The following is a 16,789-nucleotide window of genomic DNA, read 5'->3' as shown; positions in this document are numbered from 1 at the left end:
TGTGGACTCAGGAGCGTCCCGGCACATGTGCGGCGAACGAGAATTTTTCAACAAGGTCGTCGAAAGCCACGTGAAAACGATCAGCCTGGCGGATGGAAAAATCGCAAAGGTTGAAGGTGTTGGCGATGGTCGATTGTTGAGTTAGCATGGCGATTGAAAAACTAGGAAGATCACCCTTGGAAACGTTCTGTTTGTGCCTAGCTTGGAAATGAATCTGCTGTCTTTACCAATGCTGGTCGAAAAAGGTGCAGAAGTACTATTCAACAAGGGAGGATGCTAGATTTCCAAGGAGCATCGACCGCAGTCAAGACTGGCGGACTCTAAGGTGAAAACATAGCAGGAAGTGGTCATGGCAGCAAAAGATCATTATAACGGTGACTGCCAGCATGTGTGGCATCGGCGCTTTGGGCATCGTGACCTCAATGCGGTCGGTGAGATGATGCAGAAAAATCTGGTGGTCGGACTGAAGATGTACGATTGCGGAGTACGAGAGGGGTGCGACTGCTGTCAGAAGGCGAAAATGAGCCAGAAGCCGTTTCCAAATTCGGTGGAAAGAAAATCTAGTGCTATTCTCGATCTCGTGCACACCGACGTTCGCGGCCCTGTGGATAAGATTATGGAATACGTTGCCATGATTGAAAACGAAATTAGGTCCGGAGCCGAAAGTACACAGAAATTTTTTTTTACCAATACGGGTCACTGAAACTGCAACCTTTAAAATAAATCAACCTGTAATTAACAAAACCTGTAATTTTAAATTGTTGCTAACGATCTCTTACTAGGGGGGTAGGAGGGGTATCCAAAAATCTTACATAAGAAACATTGATAATTCGTCACAGCCATACGAAACCATATTACTCAGGTTTTATTTTTATTTCTCACTACCTATTTGTTGGTAATTTTTGATGTTATGTTATCAATCTTTTAGGATCTGTTTTAATTATTAAAAAAAAGTTGCTAATTCTTAAAAATTTATATAGAACCAATTCAAACCAACATGTCACCAGAAACACTGATTCACATTATTTAAAAAGATCGTCGCTATTCGCTTTTCATCGTAACAATCTTTTAAATTGAGAAATTTATAGAAACAAAAAGCGAAACGGTGCGTTCTGACACCACGATTTGAAAATATTTTATTTCGAAAATGACTTCGTCAAGTAGAAGTCTTTAAAATGCGATATGGTGGCTTTTAGATAATAACTTTCTAGACAGTTTTTTCAGTGCCTCTACCAACTCTAAATTTTACAAACTATTTACCAAAAAAAAATTGTAAACCTTTATCGCTAAGCGCTGAAGTGAATCTCAGCTTTTAGGTTAATTAACAACATAATTGTCTTTAAACATTTTCGCACCAATTCTAGTAGCATAGATCAATATTTTTTTTTTTAGATTTTTATGATTTTTAGTTAAAAAAATTTTTTTTAACTAACTTGTTCTCTTACATGTTTTGAAATCGGAATTTTGATTTTATATTGTTTATTCGATTGTGGAAATTCATTGAAGATTATTGTAACCCTGAACATGCTATGTCCTTGAAACTTAATGTTTTCTATAATCGTTTAAGACATTTCTTCTGTTGTTTTGTATAAATTATGCATTTCAAATGCAGTTATTAAGTTTTACTTAAAAATTGCTCTGCTTTGAAGCATGGTTGAAACATTTTCAATATTTTCGAGCTGGTTTATGAAAAAACGTGTCAATTTCTTATAGAATTAAAAACGTAAGATCTTACTAGGGGGGGAAGGGGGGTTTCGAAAAATCTTACTTTTTCTTACCAGGGGGGAGGGAGCTTTGAAAACTTCCATAATCGTGCTTACGTAATTAGTGAACGGCCCCTTACTCATCGGACCAAAAACATTATAAAGCTTATCGTTTCCTTGGTCAAGAAACACGAACGGTCATCATCAGCCGCGATGCCAACTTCGTTGAGGAGGAGCGCCTGACAGAAAGGAACCTTATACAGTCGGTGGGCAGCCAAAACGAGAAAAATGTTGTAGAATACGAGTATTCCGTGAAACCGGTCGAAAATGAAGCTCCGTTGGATATCAACAAGGGAGAACCGCTGGACGAGTCGGACATTGATGATGATCAACCGGACGACGATGATTTCTACTGCAACACCGCAACTGACTCTACGCTAATCGAAGCTGACATCAATTCAGTTCCTGAAAATCCCAGAAGGTCGACTCACAAAACTAAAGATGTGCCACCAGCTCGCTATTCTCGAGCTGTTGGCATGGCATTGGTTGCAACTGCTGAGCCACGAAAATATGAGGAATCAAAAACCGGACTTAAAAGCGTGTACTGGACGGCAACGTTTGACGAGGAATAAGGCAAGGTTAGTTGCCCAAGGATACTCCCAAAAGTACGGTGAAGATTTTGACGAAGTCTTTGCGCCGGTGCCTAAGCAAGTCACTTTGCGTGTACTGTTGACGGCGGCAGCTGAACGACATCTCTTCGTCAAGCTTGTGGACATCAAAACTGCCTATTTGTACGGTACGCTAGATGAAGAAATGTTCATGAAGCAGCCTCCCGGTTACGAGACAGGCAACCCAGCCAGTGAGTGTTGTCTCAAGCGGAGTATGTACGGGCTCAAACAAACCGCCCGAGACTGGAACAAAACAATCGACGCTGTGTTCAAGCAAGTTGGATTCGTTCAGTCGTCCGCAGTTGGGTGCCTTTACGTTCGGACGAAACAGGGACGACCATCATTCATCCTCATGTATGTGGACGATATTCTTGAGGCCTGTTCGAGCAAGTCCGAATTCGCAGAAATAGTTGCTCATCTTCAACGATGCTTCAAGCTGATGGTGTTGGGAGTCGTCAAGCACTCGTCGGAATCAAGGTAACTAAGTATCTTAAAGGATATCTCCATAATCAGCAGGCCTATTTCGAAAAGTTGGCTGCGAAATTCAGTCAGGCGGATTCCAAAGCTTCGAAAATTCGAGGACTCAGCTGTACTGCCGAACAGCGACCAGAAGATCCGTCAGTCAACCACGCGCCAAGGACTGGACCGAGGCCAAGAGAGTTTTGAAGTACCTGTTTCAAACTCGAAGTTACCAGCTGAAGTTAGGAGTGACAGATAAAGGCCTGGAAGTTAACTGCGACGCTGACTGGGCTGGAGATACTCGGGGCCGGAAATCAACTTCAGGGTTTCTGATTTTTCTCGGCGGTGGAGTTGTTAGTTTGGAATCGTGTGAAACAATCTTGTGTGGCGCTGTGTTCCACAGAATCAGAATTCATCGCTCTGGCCGAAGCGTGTCAGGAAATTTAGTGAATCACGAATCACTTGAAGGATTTCCAGACGGAAGTGGATCTGCCGATCCGCATACGGCAGGATAACCAAAGCTGTATCCGTTAAGTGGAGAACGAAAAGGTGTACCAACGATCAAAGCATGTGGATTTAGAATACTGCTTCATCAAGGACCTGCAGAGCAAGAATATCATCAGTTTGCTGTATTGCCCAACGGAAGACATGCTGGCAGATATGATGAGGATGACGAAACCGTCTAGCATGAAATTGGGAAAACTACGACAGGAGCAGTAGCTATCGATGTCGAGGAGGAGTGTTAGTAGTTACGAATCGAAGAAACCTAGTTATAGAAGAAATAAAATTTAGTCTTAAGTTAACAGCCAATCAGTTCAGTTGAACTTTACTCCGAATCCGCAATAGTGAAAACATTTTTATTTTGTTTCTTTCAGTACGCAATGCGGTTGCGCTGGAAGGTTAATTCCGGCGGTCGCCAATCGAATCATCCCCGGTCGCGTTCTGTTCTTATGCCAATGACGCTATGATATTGACTACTCACGATTGGCAGATTTCGAAGTTTTTTGCTGATTTAGGTCAAAATCAAAATTTTGATTTTTTCGATTTTCGGGTAAAAAATCAAAATTTTGATCGCTTTGAGGCACCCTTAAATCAAATCCAATTAAGCTGTAATTTGGCATAGGTCAATTTTTTTTGGGCCTATGTTCAAATCTATATAAAGTGTTTTATGCTATCTATATAGTGATGATGTTTTTTCAAGGACAATTTTTTTGCACGTTCACCTTCACGGGAGATGCGAAATGTTTAAAACCAGTTTTAGCAAATACATAGGTAAATATCGTCTGTTTATCCAGCCAAATAGTGAAACCATTCCAACAGACGCCACAACAGCTGAGAAAGTCGAAAATTTTATTCTGCGGCACGCATTCTGTGCCGATCAGTTTATCAGTCAGATCTGTACAATCGCCGCGCCGGTTAATCAAACAAGCATTGTTCTGTGAATTTTATATCCCAACTATGTACCTATGTATACACCATTTGCTTCTAGTCGAAGCGTTTTAATTATTTTATCCATTTTTATAACTTGATTTATCATAGTTTATTCATAACAAAAAATTGGGATGGAAGTTGCAGTAAAAAAGGTATAGTCATTGCCATTCCAACCAATCAATTTCATCTCATCACTATAAACAATGATTTTCTGATTAGGAAAAACTGAGGAAGAGATGCATTTTCACTTTATTACTCAAAAAATAAAGCTGGTACATAAAGTGGTTGCTTGCAGGCAGTTCATATTTATGTAACGGAACCTCAAGAAACTGACCATTGCAGAGAGTTGTTAACGGGCACGTATCACCGTGCATGCATCTAATCGCTCAATTCAAAGTGTAGCAGGGATTTACCTTTGATTGATAACTGTGTTCAGATAGAGACGCTCCGCACAAAGAATGTCTGGTATCTGTTTGAATGTTAATAAAATCCATGCTTCCAGTTCGATTCGATTCAGTTGGGGGCGCACGATGGAGCATACGTTACTTATTTTCGCGTTGCTGCTGATCGGTGGTCAGGTCACTTTTGGTAGGGTGCCTGCAGATCAGCATCATAAGGATGGTTGCAAATTGGACCGGAAGTTGATCCAAGAAATACACAGTTATCGACCGGTTGTGAATCGAATCTATGAAGAAATTGTGAATGGACGTTTTGCCGGTAAAGTATGGGACGATTTGGAGGATTTGAGCCTAACTTTTGGCGCTCGTTTAAGTGGATCTCCTCAACTGGAGAAAGCCATCGATTATGTGATGGAAGAAATGAAGCATGATGGCCTGGAGAATGTTCACGCTGAGGATGCTCCGGTTCCTCACTGGGTTCGAGGAGAAGAAAGTGCTACTCTGGTGGAACCTTTCCCCAAAAAATTACCGATGTTAGCTTTGGGTGAATCTGTTGGAACTCCTGAGGGAGGTATCACTGCCGAAGTTGTGGTCGTTAGATCATTTGAAGAACTTGATGCAATGGATTCTACCGAAGTTGAGGGAAAAATCCTCGTATTTGCACCGGAGTGGGTCAGCTATGGGGCCACCGTTCAGTACCGTGGCAGAGGACCAGCTGAGGCTGCGAAAAAGGGCGCCATCGCTTGTTTGATTCGATCGATGGGACCGATGTCGATTGGATCTCCTCATACCGGTGGAGTGAATTACGAAAAAGGCGTTAAGAAAATCCCTGCCGCCAGTATCACCGTTGAAGACGCTGAAATGCTGCTGAGGTTGAAGCAACGTAACTCCAAAATCACAGTTCATTTAGAGATGGGCTGCCAAAACTTTGGACTAATCACTTCGAGGAATACTATTGGGGAATTGCAAGGCACAGTTCATAAGAACAACTCAGTTATCGTGTTGACTGGTCATCTGGATTCCTGGGACGTAGGCCTAGGAGCAATGGATGACGGTGGCGGTGTGATGATTTCCTGGAAGGCATTGACCTTCCTCAAAGCCATGGGACTGAGACCGAGGCGCACAATGCGAGCTGTTCTGTTCACGGCCGAAGAACAGGGATACTGGGGAGAGCGCCAGTACTTTGAGGATCACCGAGAACACGCGGAAGAGGAGTTCGATTTTATTCTGGAATCCGATGCGGGAACGTTCGACCCCAAGGGGTATCAGTTTTCAGGCAATGAGGAAGCAGCTTGCATTTTTACCGAAATTGCAAAGTAAGTAAAGTGTCCTTTTTTGTAATTTATAATGTGTTTTAATGTTAAAATATGTGAATATTTTAGACTGGTGGAGCCTTACAACATGAACTATTTGACCACCTCGCTACCTGCTGGGTCCGGAATTCGTTTCAGCAATAAAGGATTCCCCTACGCCTCTTTTATCACTGAGAATGATAAATACTTCTGGTATGTTGGTGGATGTTTTTTTTGAAAAAAAATCAAGTTTTGTTTTTTTGTAATTTAAGGTTCCATCATTCCGAAGGCGATAGTATGATGGTGGTGGATCCAAAGAGCTTGGATAAATGTACGGCAGTGTATGCAGCCACCGCTTACGTGCTAGCCGATTTAAGCGTCTCGCTCCCGAAAACGGTTAATTTGAACTGAAAGCGCACGCGTACTGGTCAATTGTTAAGTTTCTCAAAAGACTTGTAAATATGTTACCAATAAATTCAATCTCATAGAAAATGCGGTTTTACATTCAAAATTGGAAGAGCTCAACAGAAAACCTTACTCATAAGTTCAGCTATCTGAAGATAGATTAGTTCAGATCAAATAAGAAGAAAACTTCTGTTTCCATTCGAAAACATCATGTTCATTGTTCTGTTGTTTTATTGTAATTTTGATTGATTTTTCTTTGCTTACTCGTCGTAAAAAAAAAACAAACTAATGGATAAACCTTGGTTCTTCAACTTCGGCTGGTTATTAACAAGTGCAATCTTAGTCAATTGTTACACTTTTGAAATTTTTGTCATTTGTTTGATGAGCTGTTATTGGTCTTCAGAGCTCATCGATACATAAATTTCTTTTCTGAAGCATTTTCTAGAGTCAGGACGAAGAAGTGAAATTTCGTGAGTCACGTCACTCGAGTCGCAGAATAAGCCCCATTTAAATTGAATTTTCATTTCAATTTTTTTTTCTTTTTAAACTAGTTTTAGGACCCTCCTATTGAAAAATGAATGAACCACCCTAGTGAAAATTTATGTTAAGATTTAGATTATTATTATAATTTATTAGAGACCTTTTAACCACCCGGGTCATTCGGGTCTGTTTAAGATTTAGATGCCTTATGAAAATTCAAATAGTTAATACGTCGTTTGCAGCGATTAACGGTTAATTTCATAAGGCAACTCTAAAACATTCCATAAAAGCCACCGATTTCCGAAAAACGGCTCAGCCCCGCAAAGCCAATGTTTGATCAAACTTTTTTCTTTTGAGATAACACCAGATCTCAGCGTTTTATGTATTTTTAATTTTTTTTGACATCTTAATTTAATTTTGATTTTCTCGATATCCATTGTTCTCCTTAGGGGTTTTAAGGTAAAAAAATCGAAACTTTGAGGCACTCCCAAATCAAGTGTCATTGAGCTAAAGTGTTCCACAGGTCAGTTTTTTTGGGCCAACCAGCAAAAAGTAGGAATATGGACTGTTTGCTTTAAAAAATCGACACGCCCGACATGTAAGAAAACAGATAGCTAAAGTTTGCAAGCATAAAATTTTAGAGAAATGTTTTTTGTCATCAAATTTTTCTAATCAAGCAAAAACTCAAAGTATGTTTCTACATCGAAAATTATCAATCTATCTTTTTCATCTCTATAACTAATCACAATCAACCAAGAGCGTTCAACGTTCGGCCGTAGACTTATCGGTTTCCCCTTTATCGTCACCATTCTCAGTGGACTGTTTCGATTCAGCAGCATCCTTTTCCTGTCCCTTTAACATGGACTTATCGCTCCACATCTTCCGGACAGCACTCCGCATGGCCGATATGAACTTGATCAACGAAGTTTCCTCTTGTTTCACGTACAAGGCATGGGCCAGGAAGGGAACCTTCCTCAAACTACGTCCACTCAGTCCGACACTCATCTGTGCCAACATCTTGAGATTATTAATGGCAATCGTTTCTTTATGGGGTGCTATCTGAAGGAAATCAGGTAACGATACGGTTTCATTGATAATCCCAACTTGAGATAGATCTTCCAGAGTTGAACGGTATATTTCATAAATAGCTCCCGCAGTTGGATTACCGATGTATTGGACTATATCAGCTCGATCTAGAAATGCTAAATCGATGCTACCGGTCAGATTGGACGTGGCAAAAACGAACACATTCGGGTACTTCCTTATTCTATCTAACTGGGTAAGAACCGCGTTGACAACCCTTATACTATCACTCGGTTCGTTGTTGGAAATGGAATCTCGTGCGAAAGCGATGGATTCAACTTCATCCACCAGAACACAAACCAATGACTTTCTGTCCTGGCAGAGCTCATGAATCTGGCCAAACACTTTCTGAACCAGTTTTCCACTTTCGGAGAACCACTTCGAGAACAAACTGTGGCTGTTGATTTCAATCAGATGAGAGTGTGTGTAATGTTCCGTCATACGGATGGCCAATTTTTGAGCTAAGGCTTTGCACAGGCTAGTTTTGCCTGTACCTGGAGGACCATGCAATAGGACCAGCCTGTTGCAGGAGATCAAATTCGAGTTAACTCCCTTCCTAGAGAACATCATTGTGGTATAAACGAAGCTAAGCAAATCTTCCTTCAATCCATCCTCAAAGATTAAACTGCTCCAAAGCCCGTGGAATTCTCGAGCGGGCAACATCCAATGATTGGCTATCTGGATCTCCTCGCCGTCCTGTTGGAGCGTTTCCTCTTCCTCGAGACTCTCGTGTAGGGTGTAGGTGTAGGCCCGTAGATCGGTGCGAGGCGTAAATTCGTTCAATTCGCTGCATACCATCACGTCGACCACACTCGGACACTTGACTTCGAAAACGTGATCCTTGGCTAGTTTGACATTCTCCGTAAGATACAGTTGGATAGCTTGCATCAGCTCCGATTGGGTCACGCTACTTTTGAACCTGTTAAGGGAAGTTGTAAGTTATCGTCAAAAAATTAAATAAATAAAAAGACTTACTGTTTCGAACAGGCAATTTCCAGTTCAATCGAATTTGAGCTATCCATTATTGAAGAATGACTTTCAATTTAACACGGAGACAATATAGAAAACAACTAATTACAGGACGGACTTTCAACAAATTGACATACGATAGTTATGGCGGTTAGGAATAATGGGAATTATCGGAACGGAATAATCAACGAGATTTGTGTTACACCGATGATTTTAATTCAGTTCATTTACACCGTCCAGTCTAGACACACACCTATGATATTTGAAGCGTAGCGCAGCGTTACAAGAAGACTACAACGCCGTTACTATTTTAGCGGCACCGTTTTAGCAGGCACAAAAACCTATTTTGAAGGTGCGGAAATTCGCTAACATAACGCATACGACACACTGAAAACAAATTTCGCATTTTCCAAGTTTAGTGAATAAAACATTCAATAAGGGAAAAATTGTAATAAAAACTTAAATTTATTCTATATATCTATTTTTTAACAAGCAATGAAAAAACGGGTCACTCACCTATGATCAAATGATTTCTAAATGCATCTTTTTCTAGAATTTGGTCAAATTTATTTAAAACTGAATTTTCTGTATTTATTTATCATAACAATTGTTTGCCAGAAAACTAGTTTCTACATTAAAATTAATTTTAAATATTCTTTTTTTATTTGAACGACTTTAACTTAAGTCATAGTATTTTTTCTTTTTTTATTGAATTATTTTGTTCAAGTGCGATTTGGATCATGTAGATGCATCTTGAATTTTTGGGCTTTTTCGGCTATTGCGTCAAAATTTAATTACCTGGTGATAAACCATTTGGTTTAAAATCCTGATACAAATAAAAAAATAAAATAAAAATTGTCAAAATTGTAAACTAATGATGGAATTTTAAGAGTTTTTCCCTGATATCATAAAGTTGCATTATGACCGAAAATTGTGAACTTGAAACTATCGTAAACTGAGGGAACTTTTAACACTTGTTTTTTTCCTTTTTTTTTTTAAAATATATTGGATTGAGTTTTTTGCAGCTCTTCTGGTAGGTTAAAACATTTACTGTAAGAACCAGTTTTATAATACATATTATCTAGAAAACCTAGTATTAAAAGCATATCTCAAAGACATTCGATAACGATTATTAGATTGTTAAAAAAAACTAAACTGACACTACAGTTGGTTAGTTCTAAAGCACATTTTGTATCAATATGACATGTTCCAAATGTTAAAGAATCAGAAACTATGAAAACTGATGTAAATTTATTGATCCTGAATTTATACTATTTTTGTATTTCCAAGATGTGCCATACTGAACAGATCTATTTAGGCGATTAAGAATTATAAAAATGATTTCATCACTTCACTTACAACAAAATGTGGTTAGCAAGCATGTGGATTAGTGACACATTTTGTACTATAGTAGTGCAATGAATGATTTAACAGATTCCCCAATAATTCTTGGGAACAAATTTTGAGACAAATTCTAAGATCTGAAACTAACATTAGATAATAAGTGCCAGAACAAAAATTCCTTGCGAGTCAGTAGTATCACTGTACAACGTTTTATTTACCGAATGTTCGGTAATTTTTATCAGAATGAGCGATAACTTTTATTGAAATTCGGTAACTATAATAATATATAGTAACTGAATATAATAATAAAATAACTGAATATTTTAAATAATTTTAATTTTTATCAAATAAACTGTGCACGTTACTGTCGAATCCGCCGGTAATTTTAATCTTCATAAAGTACACTGCTTCAGATACCAAGCATCAGTTCTTTCCAATGGCCGCGAAACAACTGGCTCTTTTTTGCACACTCTGAAATTTCATGCACGTTTTCTGTGTACACGATAAATATGCAAACCCCATTAGATGTTATATTATTAACTGTTTGATCATAAATGTGATTTCTTTCATCGCTAAATTTTTCAATTATTTCATTTTTCCTTTTTTCTCTTTTATTTCATCTATCCTCTACATTCATCTCCTCCTCTACTCTCTACCAGACAGCAAGATTCCTTTTGTTGAAATACAACTGAACAAACTTCCATTCCTTGATAATAAATTGCAATTAAATAATTTTGAAAAAAAACTGTCTTATTATCTTCAACTATTCGGAATATTAATAAAAACAATGTATAAGTAAATTCTGAAGTCAGATTCAAAATCTCAAGTATGTTTAAGTATCTTAGCTTGTATACCAACTTCATATTTATAAAAACCATTATTTGCTTCATTGTTTGCTTATTAAGACCTTTTTTTGTCTTGTCTCCTTTTTCAGACATTTCTTATTTTTATTTGTTCTGCCATTGCGTTTAATTATTTTTCCGTTCATTTTGTTTTCCTTCTCTACAACTTTACATTTTTTTAGGCCTTTGAAATTTTTTTCGTTTTTCAGCTTTGCATCAGTGCTTTGATTTTTTTTCACAATCTATTTTTTTTTCTTTTAAGTGAAATATTATTGTCCTAAAAAGTCACAGAAACTAATGTTGAATATTTCTTTTTCTTTCTACACCTTTTTATTGAATGATTGCTTCTACATCCAAATCATGCAATTTTTTTTTCATCCATCTCAATGTTTTCAAAAATTTTGTATTGCCTACGAGAAATCTATACATATGTGCACTTTACCTCTAAAATTTTAATTTTATCTCTTACTTCTTAATTTTGCAAATTTTCTTTTATTGTCTAGTTTCTTTTTTCATACATTTTCTTTTTTTTTTTTTGTTCTGCCAGTGCATCCAATTTCTTTTCCGTTCTTTCTGTTTTCCTTCTCTACTACTTTTAATTTTTTCAGTCATTTTATTTTTTTTTCGCTTTTTTTAGTATTGTATCAATGCTTTGATATTTTTCACAACCTTTTTTTGCCTTTCTAACAGAAAGGTTTGGTTATCGGTCGATTTGAGAGATCATTAATTATGGGTCTTAGACATACCTTTATAGGTACCTATCGACTCAGCTCGACGAGTTCTGTTGATGTCCGTGGATTTGTATGTGCCATTTTAAAAATGTCTAGAACGTTTTTGCGAAACTGGGCTGCACAATTAAAATGATTTTAGTCTCAAAAGAATGCATTTTTTTTTCTACACAACCCTTTCAAAAACGGGAAAAAAACAAAATAGTTGAAACCGTTTTCTTTACCAAATACATATCATACTTATTATGGCATAAAAAAAAGTTGCTAGTGGCGCCTCGAAGCAGCAGCACCAGCAATCATTTATAAATTGAAGATAATCAAAATAAAAAAATAATATTTTTATTAACTCGAGAATTGAACCAAAACCCTTCAGATCCCAAGTTGCAAGCGCTATCCAATAAACCATCGGCACGCTTGATTGAAAGCGGCTCAAACTCAAATAGGTAAAAGGCATTACTAAGACGCACCGTGGTCTGGGCAGTTTCTCAGTCTGCTGGGGCAAATACGGCAACAGTGTTTATATCTTACACTTCTTGCTTTTCAATGCAGCAAATGGCGGATGGGCGTTTCCTTCAGAGTCCGCCATGCCTATAGACATTATAATTTCATTTATGAAATTATAGTGTCTAAAGCCATGCCGGGTGTCAACAAAATGCAGAGCCGTACAGGAAACTGCGTTGGGGGGGAATTTATATGAAGATCTTATGACCCTCGTTTTTTTTACTCGTGTTGAAGAATGAATTTATGTTTTTTTTTTCATTTCTACATACTCATACATAATTTAGATTCAATTTCAGATGCAGAATTCAGATTCAGTTTTCAAATTCAGGATACAGGTTTAGGAATCAGAATTCAGGATTCAAAATTCAGAATTCAAAATTCAGATTCAGAACTCATATTCAGATTCAGAATTTAGATTCAGAATTCAGATTCAGAATTCAGATTAAGAATTCAGATTCAGAATTCAGATTCAGAATTCAGATTCAGAATTCAGATTCAGAATTCAGATTCAGAATTCAGATTCAGAATTCAGATTCAGAATTCAGATTCAGAATTCAGATTCAGAATTCAGATTCAGAATTCAGATTCAGAATTCAGATTCAGAATTCAGATTCAGAATTCAGATTCAGAATTCAGATTCAGAATTCAGATTCAGAATTCAGATTCAGAATTCAGATTCAGAATTCAGATTCAGAATTCAGATTCAGAATTCAGATTCAGAATTCAGATTCAGAATTCAGATTCAGAATTCAGATTCAGATTCAGAATTCAGATTCAGAATTCAGATTCAGAATTCAGATTCAGAATTCAGATTCAGAATTCAGATTCAGAATTCAGATTCAGAATTCAGATTCAGAATTCAGATTCAGAATTCAGATTCAGAATTCAGATTCAGAATTCAGATTCAGAATTCAGATTCAGAATTCAGATTCAGAATTCAGATTCAGAATTCAGATTCAGAATTCAGATTCAGAATTCAGATTCAGAATTCAGAATCAGAATTCAGATTCAGAATTCAGATTCAGAATTCAGATTCAGAATTCAGAATCAGAATTCAGATTCAGAATTCAGATTCAGAATTTTTGTAAATTTATTTTCGGCATATCGGTGAAAAATTTAGATTCATGGAGAAAGAATATCAGAATTAAAAATTGATGAAGCTGGATGTTGCGAGGTAAAGTATGGTGTACGTTAATAAATTTTCCTTGCAAAAATGTTCTTTCGCTCTTTTCATCATCCGTAAAATTTCTCCTCACTTTATCAATTTTCAATTCTGGAATTGTTTCTCCAAGAATACCAATTTGCACAGTTTTTGATAAATTTGCGATGACTTAAAGATCATTACGCATGAAAACACGATTTTGTTTTGTGAAAACTTTTTTTCACAATTTTTCTGAAATTAAGTTTGCTGCATACTTTTAGGGGTAAAACCATACTATTAAAAGTTGTAAAATCCGAAATCATAAAAAAAAATTTGGATGAAAGAAATTTCAATGTTGAAAACCGTGTGATGCAAAACAATCAAAATGAGATTTACAAGATTAAGAATTCAGATTCAGAATTCAGATTCAGAATTCAGATTCAGAATTCAGATTCAGAATTCAGATTCAGAATTCAGATTCAGAATTCAGATTCAGAATTCAGATTCAGAATTCAGATTCAGAATTCAGATTCAGAATTCAGATTCAGAATTCAGATTCAGAATTCAGATTCAGAATTCAGATTCAGAATTCAGATTCAGAATTCAGATTCAGAATTCAGATTCAGAATTCAGATTCAGAATTCAGATTCAGAATTCAGATCCAGAATTCAGATTCAGAATTCATATTCAGAATTCAGATTCAGAATTCAGATTCAGAATTCCGATTCAGAATTCAGATTCAGAATTCAGATTCAGAATTCAGATTCAGAATTCAGATTCAGAATTCAGATTCAGAATTCAGATTCAGAATTCAGATTCAGAATTCAGATTCAGAATTCAGATTCAGAATTCAGATTCAGAATTCAGATTCAGAATTTAGATTCAGAATTCAGATTCAGAATTCAGATTCAGAATTCAGATTCAGAATTCAGATTCAGAATTCAGATTCAGAATTCAGATTCAGAATTAAGATTCAGAATTCAGATTCAGAATTCAGAATTCAGATTCAGAATTCAGATTCAGAATTCAGATTCAGAACTCAGATTCAGAATTCAGATTCAGAATTCAGATTCAGAATTCAGATTCAGAATTCAGATTCAGAATTCAGATTCAGAATACAGATTTAGAATTCAAATTCAGAGTTCAGATTCAGAATTCAGATTGAGAATTCAGATTTAGAATTCTGATTAAGAATTTGGATTAAAGATCAACCTGGAATTTGAAATTGGAACTTATATTCAAATATTAGACTAAGTGTTGTAACTCAAAATTCAAACTTTAGAATCAGAATAAGATTTCAGATTTAGTTTACAGAATGAGATTAATCATTTAATAGTCATATTACTTTCCCCTCCTTTTGTGGGAATTTTTCCTCTATGCATGGTTGAGCTCTAAAAAAGGTATCATGCTAGGGCACGCGTCACGGCTATCCATCAATATTGTAGTTGGTTTTACTTATTCAGTAAAAAAAAAGCATAAAAAAACAGTAAGATTCGAACCGTGACCAGCAACGTGAAAGTTCTGGTTGCTACCACGGCACCATTTCAGCGTGTTATAAATCTTGGAAATTCTACTGTTTAAATACCATTCTTTCCATACATAAAATGAGCTCCTTACATACCAGTTCGCTTTTCCCCAAAAAAACGTATCAGGCATCATTTTTTTATATTGAGATTGGAATTTTTCGTGTTTGAATATCTGAAATCATACTTATATGATTCAGAGGGAAGGAATCTATCATGTATATTCTATATTATTTTATATATTTCCAAATATAATTTAAACTCTGTTAGAAAGGCTCCAATCCACTGTTAAGTGTATTAAATCGGGTTTTTTCTTTTAATTTCACTTATTATATTGTCCTAAATAAAGACACTGGAACTAATGTTGAATATTTCTTTTTTTTTCACTTTTTTTTTAAATGATCGCTTCTACTTCCAAATCATGCAATTTTTAAAACTTAACATTATGTTTCCTTTAAACATATTCAGCCTTGCTTCTGCATCAATCTTTTTGTTTTTTCATCCATTTTTCACGATTTTTATTGCCTAAGAGAGCTCTGCCCTTTCAGCAGTGCTCTGTCTTAACATTTGAACTCTGCCCTTGCGTCAGGGTTCCTTCTTTGTGGAAAACCATCAAACAACATTCCTTCTTCAAAACACAGCTCTACCCATGCGTCAGAGCTGCACCTTTCATCCTTTTACTGTTACTCATCAAAAATCTTTCGGTTTTATTTTATTTATTTTATACTAGAGCTCTGCCCTTGCGTCAGAGTCCGTTTTCACAATGTACATCCCTAGAGCTCTGCCCTTGCGTCAGTGCTCTGCCTCGCCGTTGGCGCTCTGCCCTTGCGTCAGAGCCTCTTCTTATCGGCTAACCATTCATCAACTTATTTTCCATACTCCAAACCAGAGCTCTGCCCTTGCGTCAGGGCTCTGTCCCATCCCCTTTAGGCAAAACAGCTTCACTTTCAGCAAAGGATGAACAACTTAGTTTTCACTTGTTTCACATTTCTACCACGCATGCACTTCACTGTATTATTTATTTTATTTAAGAACACTCACAAATTTTAATTTTTATTCTGCTCCTTTAACTTACTTACCTGGCGGAGGGAGGCTCGACTGCGCCATTGTCGAATCCGCCGGTAATTTTAATCTTCATAAAGTACACTGCTTCAGATACCAAGCATCAGTTCTTTCCAATGGTCGCGAAACAACTGGCTCTTCTTTGCACACTCTGAAATTTTATGCACGTTTTCTGTGTACACGATAAATATGCAAACCCCATTAGATGTTATATTATTAACTGTTTGATCATAAATGTGATTTCTTTCATCGCTAAATTTTTCAATTATTTCATTTTTCCTTTTTTCTCTTTTATTTCATCTATCCTCTACAGTTACGTCAATAACGCTTTGATAAAATAAATTACCGAATACGTTATTTCGCGGCTTGTGTAATCTGTATTTGAAAATAACAATCCCTTCAAACCCTTGACATATTTAAAAAAAAAAAAACATTTGACGTACCCTGCATTAAACAAAAACGTGATCTACCGCGGACTTCCAGCCTTGGGCTATGACAATTCAGACGCTGGACGATTCAGCTTCTGGACCACCGTGGTGCGTGCGTGATCGACATTCACCTAAATCAGTTCGCGCCTTTCATTGTTAAGCGGAGGTGTCAAAAGTTGAACTCGGATGAAGATGATGATCAACCAAAATTTATTGCATCCCAAGCGGACTCACAAGGGGTAATTTTATTACCCCTTTGAGAGAATTACTGCTTCAGCTTCAACCAACCCCCCCGTCTACATTTAAACTACACACGCGACAATCTCCTAAAT

At 36.9% G+C, this 16,789-nt stretch overlaps 2 protein-coding genes across 2 annotated transcripts; one reads left to right on the top strand and one right to left on the bottom strand.

The window, feature by feature from the left end:
• Positions 1-4,691: 4,691 nt before the first annotated feature.
• On the top strand, positions 4,692-6,415 carry LOC129751420 (carboxypeptidase Q-like). Its single transcript, XM_055746913.1, has 3 exons — positions 4,692-5,975; positions 6,042-6,164; positions 6,224-6,415. The coding sequence occupies exons 1-3, from the start codon at positions 4,720-4,722 to the stop codon at positions 6,360-6,362; spliced, it is 1,518 nt and encodes a 505-aa protein (XP_055602888.1). The 5' UTR covers positions 4,692-4,719; the 3' UTR covers positions 6,363-6,415.
• An 877-nt stretch (positions 6,416-7,292) lies between these two features.
• Positions 7,293-9,138, bottom strand: LOC129751422 (pachytene checkpoint protein 2 homolog). The gene is made up of 2 exons (XM_055746916.1): positions 8,895-9,138; positions 7,293-8,838 (listed from the first exon to the last, which is right to left on the bottom strand). Exons 1-2 carry the CDS (start codon positions 8,939-8,941, stop codon positions 7,599-7,601), a joined length of 1,287 nt encoding a protein of 428 aa, XP_055602891.1. The 5' UTR covers positions 8,942-9,138; the 3' UTR covers positions 7,293-7,598.
• Positions 9,139-16,789: the final 7,651 nt, after the last annotated feature.

The sequence above is a fragment of the Uranotaenia lowii genome, chromosome 3 (genome assembly GCF_029784155.1).
Source record: "Uranotaenia lowii strain MFRU-FL chromosome 3, ASM2978415v1, whole genome shotgun sequence".
Taxonomy (NCBI): Eukaryota; Metazoa; Arthropoda; class Insecta; order Diptera; family Culicidae; genus Uranotaenia; species Uranotaenia lowii.
The sequence above is the reverse complement of the archived record's forward strand: the minus strand, read 5'-3'. Positions and strand labels throughout refer to the sequence as shown.